Source organism: Neoarius graeffei, chromosome 2, assembly GCF_027579695.1.
Source record: "Neoarius graeffei isolate fNeoGra1 chromosome 2, fNeoGra1.pri, whole genome shotgun sequence".
NCBI lineage: Eukaryota > Metazoa > Chordata > Actinopteri > Siluriformes > Ariidae > Neoarius > Neoarius graeffei.
In genome coordinates this window covers 46,549,742-46,566,534 of record NC_083570.1, presented here as the reverse complement: position 1 = coordinate 46,566,534, position 16,793 = coordinate 46,549,742, and the positions used below count along the sequence as shown (strand labels likewise).

General features: G+C 44.0%; 2 protein-coding genes across 5 annotated transcripts in view; one reads left to right on the top strand and one right to left on the bottom strand.

Moving 5' to 3' along the window:
* Positions 1-16,793, top strand: part of slc38a4 (solute carrier family 38 member 4) — a 539,078-nt gene that overhangs the window by 348,515 nt on the left and 173,770 nt on the right. The window lies entirely within an intron of this gene.
* Positions 1-16,793, bottom strand: part of tulp3 (TUB like protein 3) — a 117,748-nt gene that overhangs the window by 90,604 nt on the left and 10,351 nt on the right. For 2 of the 4 annotated variants that reach the window (XM_060914347.1, XM_060914348.1), the window contains exon 1: positions 10,246-10,349. The exons of the other annotated variants lie outside the window; for them this stretch is intronic. In XM_060914347.1, coding sequence (XP_060770330.1) covers positions 10,246-10,262 — 17 coding nt within the window. In that variant the 5' untranslated portion in view covers positions 10,263-10,349. Of the gene's footprint in view, positions 1-10,245; positions 10,350-16,793 lie in introns of those variants that run through there. 4 annotated transcript variants of the gene reach the window in all.

Below are 16,793 nucleotides of genomic sequence, written 5' to 3'. Positions count from 1 at the left end.
CTGACTACGGGCGAAAGGCGGGGTACACCCTGGACAAGTCGCCAGATCATCGCAGGGCTGACACAGAGACAAACAACCATTCACACTCACATTCACACCTACGGTCAATTTAGAGCCACCAATTAGCCTAACATGCATGTCTTTGGACTGTGGGGGAAACCGGAGCACCCGGAGGAAACCCACGTGGAGAACATGCAAACTCCACACAGAAAGGCCCTCGTCGGCCGCTGGGTTCGAACCCAGAACCTTCTTGATGTGAGGCGACAGTGCAAACCACTACACCACCATGACACCACTTTTATAATTACCCACAATATTCTCCTGATTAAACAATAAAGAAATTACACTCCAACAAACTTTTCTGTGAAAATCTTTCCCTGAAGAGCATCTTTTTACGTTTTAATCCTAACGTCATCCAAAAACTAGATATGTTTTGTTTTATTAATTATGCATTGTCATGCATATTTAATTTAATAAAACCACATTTACAACCCCGATTCCAAAAAAGTTGGGACAAAGTACAAATTGTAAACACAAATGGAATGCAATAATTTACAAATCTCAAAAACTGATATTGTGTTCACAATAGAACATAGACAACATATCAAATGTCGAAAGTGAGACATTTTGAAATTTCATGCCAAATATTGGCTCATTTGAAATTTCATGACGGCAACACATCTCAAAAAAGTTGGGACGGGCAATAAGAGGCTGGAAAAGTTAAAGGTACAAAAAAGGAACAGCTGGAAGACCAAATTGCAACTCATTACTGTAGGTCAATTGGCAATAGGTCATTAACATGACTGGGTATAAAAAGAGCATCTTGGAGTGGCAGCGGCTCTCAGAAGTAAAGATGGGAAGAGGATCACCAATCCCCCTAATTCTGCACCGACAAATAGTGGAGCAATATCAGAAAGGAGTTCGACAATGTTAAATTGCAAAGAGTTTGAACATATCATCATCTACAGTGCATAATATCATCAAAAGATTCAGAGAATCTGGAAGAATCTCTGTGCATAAGGGTCAAGGCCGGAAAACCATACTGGGTGCCCGTGATCTTCGGGCCCTTAGACGGCACTGCATCACATACAGGCAGGGCTCTACAGTGCGTACATTTCATTCGCATTTGCGAGCGAATTTTTTGGCATGCGAACGACGAAAAAAAAGCACGCATTCGTGCGAGGGCTTCTTGCGGCCGACAATTTAGGAAAGCACTGAGCACAGACGCGACGAGTTTAACATTCTAAAATGTATCAAACGTTAAACTGCAAAGTATGTAAATCCAGCGCTGGATACACTACCTAATATCATTTTTTACACTAGAGACAAGAAAATTACATCAGTGTGTTTATCAGAGCCTTGTAGTGCTCAATGTGAAAGAATTTTGTGAATATCTCCTTCCGTTTTCGTGTAAATCCCCGTTGTTTGGAGGGAGCACTCTGAGAAAATCCTTCACTTTCTGTGTGCCTCTCTGTGTCTCTGCGCTCAGCGCGTGGATGAGGGAGGGGCTGCTCGCTCACACACACACACACACACACACACACACACACACACAGGAGGGAGGGGCTGCTCCCTCTCAGAGAGACACAGGCTTGTAGCACCATGGCAGTGTAACGAGTAACGGCCTGTATTGTTGCGTGTGTGTTCAGTGTTGTGTACGTGTTCTGCCTGCGCCTTGCTTCCTGTCTGTAGTTGCGTGCCTTGCCTCTGTCTTGCACTGCGGTGGTTCCCACGGTAGCCGGGGTGAAAAGTTACATTTTTTTGCCGTTCTGCCATGCTAGTGCGTTTTACCGGGACATGAGATTTCAGCATTTTTATTCTTCTCGGTCTGTAGCTTGAATAAGTTTAGGCTACTGAATAACACTTCCAGTTAAAGTTGAGTCTGGTGCTTTTGTGCTGACACTACAATAGCCTACTATCACAATAAATATCCCCCGTAACATTTCCCGTTTTCTACTCATCTTTCTGTGATTGCCCCTCTTTCCCACGGTTGTATGTTGTGGGTGTGGCATTAGGTGGGAAAAGTGCTTTTTAGGGATTCATCAGATCATTCAACTGAGAGATAACTGAGAGCTGGTTCGGACCGAGCTGAGAAATATATTCGCTATGCAGAGAATAACGGCGTTTTTTAAAAGCAATGATGGTGGAAACAAGAATAAAAGAACGGACGAGGAAGAAAGTGTAGTGAAGAAAGCTAGAACGACGGGAGAAGGTGCGGGAAAATTATATAGGCTAATGAGATGGAAAGCACACACCCCAGTGCAAACATTTAGATGGGAACATACAATACAGTAGAAAAACAAATAATATACAGTATATACAAATGGTGCATGTCACAACACAGCAGAAAAACAAAGAATATATATACACACACAACTGGGCATGTTGAGTTGCAGATGTTAATTGCACATTAGTTATAGAAACTCAGTTCAGCTACAAAACTCAGGATATTGCACTGTATTTGGTATTGTATTGGGTATGGATGTAAAAGTGTAGAAATATAAATATAAAATATACGAAAGCTATAAAAACTAAAAAGTTGCTCTGTGAGGTTGCACTGTAATAAGTATTGCACTGTATCAGGTAAGTGTGAGAATATTGTCCTTGTGTTGGTGCATTGTTGCACCTGCCAGAAGTGGCATCAGCCAGTGCATGTAATGAGCCTTTTTCACATTACGTCACTTGCAGAAGAACCTCACATCCGTTTTCAGCCTTTTGAATGGAAGAAGAGGCGGCATGCTAATCTGCTGGCTAACAAGTAGCAACCATAGAAAGTCAGTAAACTTCCTTTCCAAAACAAGGCAGACAGGTGACTGGAATGGTCAGTTTTGTTAACATATGTTGCCACCGTATACCTCTTCTTCCATTCAAAAGGCTGAAAACAAATACGAGTTCCTCTGCAAGTGACGTAATGTGAAAAAGGCTAATTGTTCAAGGTGGTTATGGCCTGTGGGGAAAAAACTCTTTTTGAGTCTGTTGGTCCTTGCTTTGATGCACCTGTAACGCCTGCCTGAGGGCAGCAAGTCAAAGAACTCAGAGCCAGGGTGGGAGCTGTCCTTGATGATGTTGTTAGCTCTGCTGAGCTCTGCTCTCTGTTTAGCTACTGTTTGTTCATTCATTCAGTTGTTTGTTATTCATTTGTTTGTTCATTCATTCATTCGTTCATTCATTCATTCTTAATTTAATTTTGCATTTTATGTGTTGGTGTGTCTAAGGTTTGCGCTGCAATAAACCTTTAAAATGAAAACCTACTTGTGCTTGTGCCCCCATTTTTTTCCCTGTGCTCCTAAAATTTTTAACTTAGGAGCACATGTGCTCCTGAAAAAAAAAAAAAGTTAGTGTAGAGCCCTGCATACAGGCATGCTTCTGTATTGGAAATCACAAAATGGGCTCAGGAATATTTCCAGAGAACATTATCTGTGAACACAATTCATCGTGCCATCCGCCATTGCCAGCTAAAACTCTGTAGTTCAAAGAAGAAGCCATATCTAAACATGATCCAGAAGCGCAGACGTCTTCTCTGGGCCAAGGCTCATTTAAAATGGACTGTGGCAAAGTGGAAAACTGTTCTGCAGTCAGACGAATCAAAATTTGAAGTTCTTTATGGAAATCAGGGACGCCGTGTCATTCGGACTAAAGAGGAGAAGGACGACCCAAGTTGTTATCAGCGCTCAGTTCAGAAGCCTGCATCTCTGATGGTATGGGGTTGCATTAGTGCATGTGGCATGGGCAGCTTATACATCTGGAAAGACACCATCAATGCTGAAAGGTATATCCAGGTTCTAGAGCAACATATGCTCCCATCCAGACGACGTCTCTTTCAGGGAAGACCTTGCATCTTCCAACATGACAATGCCAAACCACATACTGCATCAATTACAGCATCATGGCTGCATAGAAGAAGGGTCCGGGTACTGAACTGGCCAGCCTGCAGTCCAGATCTTTCACCCATAGAAAACATTTGGCGCATCATAAAACGGAAGATACGACAAAAAAGACCTAAGACAGTTGAGCAACTAGAATCCTACATTAGACAAGAATGGGTTAACATTCCTATCCCTAAACTTGAGCAACTTGTCTCCTCAGTCCCCAGATGTTTACAGACTGTTGTAAAGAGAAAAGGGGATGTCTCACAGTGCTAAACATGGCCTTGTCCCAACTTTTTTGAGATGTGGTGTTGTCATGAAATTTAAAATCACCTAATTTTTCTCTTTAAATGATACATTTTCTCAGTTTAAACATTTGATATGTCATCTATGTTCTATTCTGAATAAAATATGGAATTTTGAAACTTCCACATCATTGCATTCCGTTTTTATTTACAATTTGTACTTTGTCCCAACTTTTTTGGAATCGGGGTTGTACATTAAATCAGGAAATGAGATCCAAAAGGGAAAAAAAATACCTGTAATAATATCAGGATCAGCTGGTGAAGATAGTTGATTGTGAGATCTTGGGTTTTTTTTTTTTCAAATGACCCTATTTGAACATGTAGTATCTTGCTTTAACTTTTTTTTCCATACACAGTGTCCATGTTTATAGACTTACAGCATTTAAAGCTTGTTTTAATGTACGTTTCTGAAAAATATAAGATGCAAATCACCTACAAATTACTTGCCAAAATCACTTTATTTAAACATAAATCATTATTCTTGTTTTCGTTGCACTCTAGATCATTTGTCTTTATCACTACAGCATGAATCCAGGATATCTTTACTAACATTCTCGGTTTAAAAGTAAATAAATAAATAAAAACACACACACCGCTAATAAATAACAGTAAAAATATTTTTGGTGCTACTGCAAACAGGAAATTTCCCCACTGTGGGATAACAAAGGTCTTCTTATCTTATCTGAAGACTCCACTGAACACCTTAGATTTTTTTTATGTTTAAAAATATTATTTAATATAGAGCGGCAGCTACAATTATCGACAGTCCATAATTATCAGCACCTTTTCAGATTTACCAATAAAAAACAATTTTACAAAGGTTTTAGTTACAACAGTTATTATTGGTTAATTAATCAACCAGAAGACCCCCTCACCCTTTGATCTTGTCGTCTGATGACGCAGCTCATTACCTGAGATGGAATTTTTTTTCAGCACGATCAGCAATTTGAGGAAAACCCGGACGTTATCATCGCAGGTAAGCATGGTGGAAAGATCATGGACGTGTTTTTACTGATCAAATTCACCGATATTTCATGATCTCCTTGTCGAAACCTACTTTGTTTCTTACTCTTTCATTTGACAGTCGCCATTTCGTATCTATCACTACGTTCAGACTGCAACCTGAAACGACCCATATCCGATTTGTTGTGAAATCCGATTTTTTTGTTAGGCCGTTCACATTACCAATTATTTGAGACTTGTATGCGATCTCCAATATGAACAGAAAACGACCCAAAAGTGTCCCGCATGCGCAAACTGACACGTAATAAGCACATCTACCTAATACGTAAACAAAAAAAAAGCGCACTCTTCAAGTTTAATGATTTTCTTTTTTTGTTTGTTTGTTTAATTATCTGGTTAGTGTTAAAGTGTGAGGTCTCGTGTGTGTTTTTGTTTCTGAACTGAAATGAAAACGTGTAGCCTGATAACGAGGGTTGACTCCTAAATGTCTCTCTAATTTCTATATAAGTGCACTACATGTTACTAGGAAGTAATGGATTTTTAAACTCTATATAGTGCACTCGAGCTTCAGTAGGCAGTCATTTGGAATACGGCCACTGTATTACCAAACTCTTAATTCAGGCTTAATAATTTGCACATATTTATTTCGTCATATTAATAAACTTTTTCTACATTTTTATAAATATTTATAGCCAGCTGAATTCTGCAACTTCTCTCAGCGCTGGCTCAAGGTGCATAAACACCAGTGCAGTTTGCTATGGAGATGAGGCGAGACCTGGCGATGTGGTACAGGATGGTTTAAGTTATAAATCAGTTATAGAAACTGTTTTATTTAATCAGGCTAACAGATCAACATCCAGGTCCCTACCAAATCCACCATTAGCTTGATCAATTCTATAAAAGTCTATTTAAATTCTGAAAACTGTACAAATGTTGTTTTCCACCAAAGAGGCGGGATTAGCCAACGCAGAATAGTGACGTTTGTCTCTTGTTGATGACGTGTAGGTCGCATGAATGCGACCTGTCCGGTCAGACTACAGTCGCATGTGAAAATATCGGATATGCATCGGATTTAGGACCACATATCCAAGCGGCCTGGGTCGCATGTGAAAAAAATCGGATCTGTGTCGTTCAAATTGTCAATAACAAATCGGATATAGGTCGCATATGGGCAAAAAAATCGGATATGGGTCGTTTCAGGGTGCAGTCTGAACGTAGTCTAAATGCGTGTTTGAGAAGTCAAGTGAGGTGTTGATAATAGAGATCCCTTTCACCAGTGTCCACCATTATCGACACCCTGTGGAATTAAGTGACATTTACAACTGTTATGGATCGATCTTTGTGTAACATTGTTGAAGCAGATGAAGTACTTTGAAAAAATTAAAGTGCTGTGATTTATAATATTTTTTTTCCTGATCTAACACAGAATGGAATGTTTATAGAGTATTTGGAATCCGACTGCAATTAATAGAATTTGAGCCGAATTAAATTCCGAGCATATAAAAAATTACATGCTTGAAATATTCGGATTTTTCTATTCCATTCAGATTTTTTTTTTGCACTTTGTTGTAAAATATCTACCACATATTACAAGATCAAGAAACATTTTATATTTTGGTTCGAGGAATGACATGCGACCTTTGACCTGGATTTTCATGTGGTTACAATGTCAATTTCCTGTTGACATTTATTGGTAAACTACAAAACTAGAAATTAATACAAACAACGAATGATTAACAAAATGTGATCTACGAAAATATTTAGAAAGTGGGTAGAAAGCATTTTATATATATTTATATAAAAGATATTTTGTACTAAATACAAGTCTATGTAAAAGAAATTTTAAATAAAAAATATGTTTTGTTAACTAATTACTACAGTCATCTGGATGCCAATAATTGGGGCGGCACGGTGGTGTAGTGGGTTAGCACCGTCGCTTCACAGCAAGAAGGTTCTGGGTTCAAGCCCAGTGGCCGGCAAGGGCCCTTCTGTGTAGACTGTCTGGTTTCCCCCACAGTCCAAAGACATGCAGGTTAGGCTAATTGGTGGCTCTAAGGTGGGGTTTACATTAGACCGTATCAGCGGATCATCAGATTAACGTTTTTAAAACGATTAGCGTGCACACAGCAACACCAATACACGATTCGCGTGCACACAGCAACACCAATACACGGATACGCTCGGCTCCGCAGGCATCCTGCGCTCCAAATCACTCCGCCCTGAACAGCGAGTGGCCTCTGGAGAGTGCGCACTCCGGCCCTGCGCAGCTCACAGAGCGCGCGAGTGAAGTGCACAAGCAGTGATTTGGGACTGAGCCGCTGTGTGTGTGATCCCAGCGCATATCACTTACCACTTGCAAGTGGAAGGATGGCAAGCCTAAAGACAATCATAACTACACAATGGGCAGTATTTGCATCAGTATTTGCAGTATTTTCATACTTTTATACTCTTTAATGAAAGGTGATACAAGGCGGAAGTCCGTGCCGTTTTTCAGCAGTCGCGTCACATGACCAACGCCAGCGAATCAGGAAGGTGGATGTCACAGTGACGTTGTCCAATGACGACGCCAGCTAGAGCTCAGCACAGCGTATCCGCGTATTCTCAATGTTTACACAGCACTGGACCAGACACGATCTGGATTGAATACGTGGACCCTGGCAGATTCCCGTTTCCAGGCGTTTTAATGTAAACGGACAGTGCATCCGCGAAGAAAACGAGACAGATACGGTCTAATGTAAACTTGGCCTAAATTGACCACAGGTGTGAGTGTGAATGGTTGTTTGTCTCTGTGCCAGCCCTGTGATGTTCTGGCGACTTTTCCAGGGTGTACCCTGCCTCTCGCTCATAGTCAGCTGGGATAGGCTCCAGCTTGGCTGTGACCCTGTAGAACAGGATAAGCGGCTACAGATAATGGATGGATGTAGAGGTCTGCGCGGGACAGAATTTTCAGTCCCGCTCCCGCCCGCTCCCGCATTGTGCAGTCCCGCTCCCGGAAAGAATTATGGTTTTCAGTCCCGCCCGCGCCTGCCATATTTTGTCCCGCTCCCGCCTGCAAATCCTGCATGATGCAGACGTTCGCGTTATTTCTCACGAAAGTTCTTGTCATTGGCTTGGGGAATTAAACATGCTGAGCTTAGCTGAGCTCTCCACTGACCGATCCTTCATTTATTGTAAGTTTATTGTTTAGACTCTGACATTCTGCTGACACATTCCAAGTGAGCGCTGCATGCGCTCATGATTGACAGCTCTCGCTTTGATTAACAGCTCTTGCTTTGATTGACAGCTTTCGCTTTGCGCACTCGCACTCTCACTTCCGAGTCTGTGGCGTTATGATTCCAACCGCGATTTCATTCTCCTCTCATATGAAGTGCTGCGCAACCACAACCAGCTCCTCAGATTATACACTGTCTATTTCTAGCTTTAAATTGAACAATCTGTGCGATACACAGTCCTTTTTAATACTAGTTAATACTTTTTAATACTTTTTAATATTTAGGACTAATACTCTTGACTTTTTAGCGGTAAATGTACCTCTTTTTAAAGCAGCACTTACTTCTGAATCACTGTGAGCTTCACTAGAGGAGCTCTGCTCTTCTGCCATGATCGGAGATCTCAAACACGGAAGAGAGGAAAGGAATCGGAAAGGTACGCGAGATTAGACCACATCCGCAAATTTAGGCATCTTAAAATGTTTTTATTAATGCCAAATAAAATATCCAGCACAAATTATATACGATAGACATAAATTAATAATTTATAAATTTTATTTTAAACACGTTTTTAGTTAGCAGGACTGCAGCTTATCACCTCTCCCGCCCGCGCCCGCATTGTGCACTCCCCCTCCCGCCCACGCCCGCAATGAGCTTTCAAAATTTGTCCTGCGCCGCACTGCTTTGCGTCGGGTCCTGCGGGACTCCCGCGGGAGTGCAGGGCTCTAGATGGATGTTGATAACTGTGGAACAGTGTGGACAAAGGTGTCAATAATTGTGGAACAGTGTCACGTGATCTGATACTCAAAGTAATTGGGAATCAACTCATTTTTTTTCCAGTGGAAGTTTGAGTAATTATTCATGCACAATTTATGTACTGAAAGTCTCTTCTACTTTTGCAATGACCAAAAGCTCGTTAAGGGGTTGATAATTGTAGCCACCGCTTTTTTATATTTGTATATGTAAATACTTAATTTAATTTATCTAGAAGTTTTCTCTATTTTCTATTCTCTGTTTATCCTGTAATGATGCTGCTGGAATTTTAATTTCCCTGAGGGAACCCTCCCAAAGGGATCAATAAAGTTATATCTAATCTAATCTAATCTAATATCTACACACACAGAGAGAGAATTTTTGTTTACAAAAACGTTGGAAAAATGTTTTATTGCAGTTAAAATGTTTTAGTTATCTATGGGCTTTCGACACATTGACAATCTGTTTACTTTAATATCTCATTAATATCTCATGTCATTTGATTATTAATAATACTAATAATCATAATAATAATAATAATAATATCTAAAAATGTTGTATATGCTTATAAATAATGTATGCTTGAAAGGGTTAATGTCTAAAGTAAGGTCTGAGTTATAAAACGAACAAATTTTTTTTTCTTTAATCTAGCAAATTAGTGCTATTAAATGACAGTTTGTAAACAGTTTATCCTCCTTAGAAAGAATAAATTCAGGGAAAGCAACTGACTGGGCGCAGTGAGCTAACTGGTGTTCAGTATGAAGCTAAGCACTCAAGCTAACTCTCATTATTACAGATGCGGGTTATTTGTGAGCTGTTTCCCAGGTATTTACACCCAAATCAAATAAACACACACATGCACCACATTTATAAAGATGTGTAACAGATCTCTCTGTGTGTGTCTTAACCGACAAAAATTTAAAAATAAAAATCCCAATCTGTTTGCTGGCTATGTGTCGTTATGGTACTGTAAGCACAGAAGGCTAACGCTAGGCATCAGGACAGGAAAAAAAAAAAGTTACGAAATAAACAACTCAGCCTTAGGAGTTACATTTCATACTGAGCTTAAAAAATAATAATAATAATTCTCTTTTTTTCTCTCAAAGTATTGAAAGTAATTGTTCATCCCAAAATGAATTAGCTTTTTACCTGATATAGTAACTCATGTTTATCTGCGGTTGCTATGGATCCCCAGCTGTTGCCTCTCCCTCCTCGGGCCAACATAATATAACTGTTCTTCATGGCCACAAGAAGCGGCCACTGCTGCAGTAGCTCCAGCTGCACATCCCTACAATCCTTCTTCCTATTGGTCCATTCCAATGGAGTTAGCTGTAAAAACTAGGATAATTGGTTCCTGGGAATATGTTGCCAGATCATCGACAATCCTTCGCTTGAGATAAAAAAATCTTTTGTAATTTTTTGGGTATGAGCATTTTAATTCTCATATTTATATAAATACATCAATGCGCTTGTCCGGTTAAACAACTCATCTCATCTCATTATCTCTAGCCGCTTTATCCTGTTCTACAGGGTCGCAGGCAAGCTGGAGCCTATCCCAGATGACTATGGGCGAAAGGCAGGGTACACCCTGGACAAGTCGCCAGATCATCACAGGGCTGACACATAGACACAGACAACCATTCACACTCACATTCACACCTACGGTCAATTTAGAGTCACCAGTTAACCTAACCTGCATGTCTTTGGACTGTGGGAGAAACCGGAGCACCCGGAGGAAACCCACGCGGACACGGGGAGAACATGCAAACTCCGCACAGAAAGGCCCTCGTCGGCCACGGTGCTCGAACCCAGACCTTCTTGCTGTGAGGCGACAGTGCGAACCACTACACCACCGTGCCACCCCTAGAAACAACTCATCTCATCTCATCTCATTATCTCTAGCCGCTTTATCCTTCTACAGGGTCGCAGGCAAGCTGGAGCCTATCCCAGCTGACTACGGGCGAAAGGCGGGGTACACCCTGGACAAGTCGCCAGGTCATCACAGGGCTGACACATAGACACAGACAACCATTCACACTCACATTCACACCTACGGTCAATTTAGAGTCACCAGTTAACCTAACCTGCATGTCTTTGGACTGTGGGGGAAACCGGAGCACCCGGAGGAAACCCACGCAGACACGGGGAGAACATGCAAACTCCACACAGAAAGGCCCTCGCCGGCCACGGGGCTCGAACCCGGACCTTCTTGCTGTGAGGCGACAGCGCTAACCACTACACCACCGTGCCACCCCCTAGAAACAACTCACTCCACATAATCTAAAACTAATAATTAACTCATTTTTTAAGTGTTGTGGTTTAACAAAGAAAAATGTTATGTCATTGATGTTGTTATTTAAAATTTATAGAAGCACGGTGGTGTAGTGGTTAACACTGTCACCTCAGAGCAAGAAGGTTCTGGGTTCAAGCCCAGTGGCCGACAGGGGCCTTTCTGTGTAGAGTTTGCGTGTTCTACCCGGGTTTCCTCCGGGTGCTCCGGTTTCCCCCACAGTCCAAAGACATGCAGGTTAGGTTAACTGGTGGCTCTAAACTGACCGTAGGTGTGAGCGTGAATGGTTGTTTGTCTCCATGTGTCGACCCTGTGATGATTTGACAACTTGTCCAGGGTGTACCCCACCTCTCACCCAAAGTCAGGTGGAATAGGCTCCAACTTGCCCACAGGACAAGCGGTTACGGATAATGGATGGAGAAGGAGTCTTCAGTGCTTTGTAGCAAGAAGCTTTTGTAAGAGTGATTTGTAAAGTTTCCCAGGAGAGAGGAATTTATGCTTTTTGATTTCTCGATAAAATGACATGTTTTATATATATATATATATATATATATATATATATATATATATATATATATATATATATATATATAAAATGAGAGAGAGAGAGACGGAGAGAGGATATTACATGGGGGCACGCAGATATGAAGTTTATCTTTGAGTGGTGAAATATTTTTCAACACAAGAAGATGAACTTAATATCTTCGCACCATTGTGTAATGTTCTTTATATTATATGGACACATCCACAAAAAATACACAAGGTAATCAAAAGAATTTAATTTTGAACCAGTTCGCCATTTTGACAACGAGTCAGCAGGAAAACATTGGGAGTGACGTCACCAAAGTGAAATATCGGGAATTGTTATACATACAGGACACTTTTTCCATGGAATAAAAACATTTATTTTTTTCGCGGTTCGGTTTCCATCAAATCCTGCGCTCTGATTGGCTGGTGAGCAGGTCCGTATCCTATGGTACGGACTCTGGTTACGGACCTCTGGTGACTCGCTCATTCACAACAACAACAAACATGGTAGCAATTTTTGTCAACATTTATCTTTTTTATAAGATTTATTTATAAGATTTTTATCAAAAATCTTATAAATTTTTGTGAGCATTTCTCAGCATAATAGCATTAATTTTACAGCATGGATAGCGATAACAACAGTCTTCACAGCGAAAGCAAGTTTTACTACCCTGAGGAAGAAGAAATAAAATAAAACATTTCAGGAGAAAGCTAAAAACATGTAACTGTTGCTAACACCAAGCAAAAACATGGCTGAATCCTGAATGACTCAATTTTGTATAAATAGGGGACTACATAGGCAGCAAAATGTAGTTTTTTTCCCCTGCCATGGAAGTGCACTTGTATACCGAGGAGGAAGCAATTTGCATTACAGACATGAATGAGGATTCAAAATGGCGGCTCACCTCAGCTCGGCTCGGTTTTCCCTTTCGGGCGCTCTCATTTTCTGTTAGAATTTGGTAAAGAAAAAAATAAATATATTATTTACCAGCTTAAGGTCGGTCCGTATGGTGAAATACCATGACCAAGGTCTTAAAAGTACTGACCGAGGCCCTCTGGGCCGAGGTCAGTATTCAAGGCCGAGGTCACAGTATTTCACAATACGTACCTCCCAGCTGGTAAATAACATATATGTATTCTATTCCCTTCTAGCAGGTTTCATTCATTTAGTTCGATAGCATGCAGTATTGTTAGCATATTGCTTAACCTACATGTATTACGTCACTCTACCCAATGGAGAATGAGCTTTGAATATGGTTTATGAAATTGCACGGTTGTCAAGACATGTGTGGCAGCGGGGGCGTGGTCTAGCATCGGTCTGTGACAGGAGGGCGGAGTCAGGGAAGGTAAGTGGCAGAATCACTACACCTGTCGTTAATTAATGTATTTGTGTGTCTTCCCAGTGACCGCGCCCTATTTAAGGAGAGAGAGCGAGAGCAGAGGGGGCTCTCTTCACAACCAGATGGCTGATGTGTGTGCGTGTGTCTGAGTGTGTGGGAATAGAGATAAAAGCTGAAAACCTGAATAAAAGAGAGTTTTGTGAAATCAGTTCTGTCCTGCCGTCCTTCTGTGCTCCACCCACCTACACGAACTGCTACAGTGGTGCCGAAACCTGGGACGAGCACAGAAGAGAACAGCCCCATGGAGTCCTCCACCTTCGCCGACCTGATCCACGCCCTTGCCATGGCCCAACAGAGCCAGCACCAGGCGCTGCTCACCCTCCAAAAGGAGCAATAACAACGGTTCGAGGCCCTGGTGCTGGCGCAACAGGAAGATCGTCGGGTGTTCCGGCACCTCCTCGCATCGGCGGGGTCCACCATCTCCACCGCCGTGGGCCCTTCCCCTCTCACCCTCACGAAGATGGGCCCGCAGGACGACCCTGAGGCATTCTTCACGCTCTTTGAGCAGGTAGCAGAGACCTCGGGGTGGCCGGTGGAACAGCGCGCAGAGCGCCTCCTCCCCCTGCTAACGGGAGAGGCACAGCTGGCCGCGCTACAGTTCCCCGCCGACCGCCGGCTGGCCTACGCGGACCTTCGCCGGGCTGTCCTCCAGCGGGTAGGACGCACCCCGGAGCAACAACATCAGCGTTTCCGCACTCTGCGCTTGGAGGAAGTCCGTCGGCCGTTCGCGTTTGGCCAGCAACTCCGGGACGCCTGCTGGCAGTGGTTGAGGGCCGACAGCTGCGACGCCGAGGGACTCATCGACCAGGTGGTACTGGAACAGTTCGTTGCGCGTTTACCAGCGGGAACCGCAGAGTGGGTCCAGTGCCACCGCCCGGCGTCGCTGGATCAGGCAATCGAGCTGGCGGAGGATCATCTGGCTGCTGTCCCGACGGCAGGACAGCAGACGACCCCTTCTCTTCTCTCCTCTCTCTCTCTCTCTCCTCCTACTGTGTCCTCTCCTCGCCCCATTCCGCCACCTCAGCCGGCCCACCGCACCCGCGGTGCCCTTCCGTGTCTCCCTTCTGTGTCTGTCTCTCCCCCCCCTCAGGTGAGTGAGCCCCAGAGCACTAGCGCAGAGAGGAAGCCCGGGCCGGTTTGCTGGCGCTGCGGGGAACCGGGCCACCTCCAACAGCAGTGCTCGGTAATGGAGGTGGTTCGGATCCCCAACGCGCCAGGAGCTGCCCTCGATCGGGCCGGAGCGTATCCCATACCGGTGAGTATCCAAGGGGATACATATCAGGCGTTGGTGGATTCTGGCTGTAATCAGACCTCAATCCACCAAAGCCTGATGCAAGACGAAGCATTGGGGGGAGCACAATTGGTGAAGGTGTTGTGTGTGTACGGGGATGTTCACAACTACCCTTTAGTGTCAGTCCACATTTTTTTCCGAGGAGAAAAATTTATAGTGAAGGCGGCGGTTAATCCTCGCCTTACCCACTCTGTAATTTTGGGGACTGATTGGCTGGGATTTCGGGATTTAATGACACACTTAGTAAAGAGTGGGTCCTGACATTTGACAGGGGGAGGTCCTGGTGTCGCTTTGGCGGGAGCAGCTGTCACAGAGCCGTCTATGTCATCTCCACGTCAGGGTGAGGAGACGCCGGCTCCTCCTCTCTCTATTGGGGAATCCCTCGCAGATTTCCCATTAGAGCAATTGCAAGACGAGACTCTGCAGCATGCATTTGACCAAGTGAGAGTAATCGATGGTCAAACGCTCCAGCCGAACGCCACCCCGTCCTTCCCTTACTTCGCGATTATGAAGGATAGGTTATACCGAGTGACGCAGGACACTCAAACTAAAGAGCGAGTCACACAGCTTTTAATTCCGAAGAGCCGCCGAGAATTGGTATTCCAGGCGGCTAACTTTAATCCCATGGCTGGACACTTAGGGCAGGATAAAACACTAGCCCGAATAATGGCCCGATTCTATTGGCCGGGGATTCGCGGCGATGTCCGTAGGTAGTGTACGGCATGCCGCGAATGCCAGTTCGTAAATCCAGTGGCCATTCCAAAAGCCCCTTTGCGCCCTCTACCATTAATCGAGACCCCGTTCGAAAGAATTGGGATGGATCTCGTCGGGCCATTAGATCGGTCAACACGAGGGTACCGCTTTATATTAGTTCTAGTGGACTATGCAATGCGATACCCGGAAGCAGTGCCTCTTCACAATATCTCAGCACGCAGTATTGCGGAGGCACTCTTCTGCGTCATCTCCTGAGTTGGAATCCTGAAAGAAATTCTGACTGATCAAGGCACCTCGTTTATGTCACGAACACTGAACAAACTGGATGGGTTATTAGGTATTAAGCCGATCTGCACCAGCGTGTATCACCCACAAACGGACGGTTTAGTGGAACGGTTTAATCGCACCCTTAAAAACATAATTTAAAAATTTGTAAGTGAGGACGAGCGTAACTGGGATAAATGGCTCGAACCCTTGCTCTTTGCAGTGCGAGAGGTCCCCCAAGCCTCCACGGGGTTCTCCCCATTTGAATTATTATATGGGTGTAAGCCGCGCGGCATTTTAGGTGTGCTGCGAGAAAATTGGGAGGAGGGACCTTCACCAAGCAAAAATGAAATTCAATACGTTATTGACCTGCACGCAAAACTCCACACACTCACACACCTAACCCAGGAGAATTTGCGGCAGGCCCAAGAACGGCAAACCCGCCTGTACGACAAGGGTACGCACCTTAGAGAGTTCGCACCGGGAGAGAAAGTACTCGTACTGTTGCCCACATCGAGCTCTAAATTAGTCGCCAAGTGGCAAGGACCCTTTGAAGTCACACGGCGAGTCGGGGATGTCGACTATGAGGTGAAGCGAACGGACAGGGGTGGGGCGCTACAGATTTACCACCTCAACCTACTCAAACTCTGGAACGAGGAGGTCCCCGTGGCGTTGGTGTTGGTGGTTCCGGAGAAGGCGGAGCTGGGGCCGGAGGTTCAAAAAGGAACATTAGCATCACGTCCCTCTCCGGTCCCCTGTGGAGACCACCTCTCCCCGACCCAACTCGCGGAGGTTGCCCAGTTGCAGACCGAGTTTTCGGATGTGTTCTCGCCCCTGCCCGGCCGCACTAACCTCATAGAGCGCCACATTGAGATGCCCCCAGGGGTGGTAGTGCGTAGCCGCCCTTACAGGTTACCCGAACACAAGAAAAAGATGGTTCGGGAAGAACTCGAGGCCATGCTCGAAATGGGCATCGTCGAGGAGTCCCACAGTGACTGGAGCAGCCCGGTGTCCTTGGTACCCAAGGCCGACGGGTCGGTCCGGTTCTGTGTAGACTATAGAAAAGTCAACGCGGTGTCTAAATTCGATGCGTACCCAATGCCTCGTATTGATGAGTTGCTCGATCGGCTAGGCACGGCTCGTTTTTACTCGACACTGGATTTAACAAAGGGTTATTGGCAGATCCCCTTGACTCCATTATCCTAGGAAA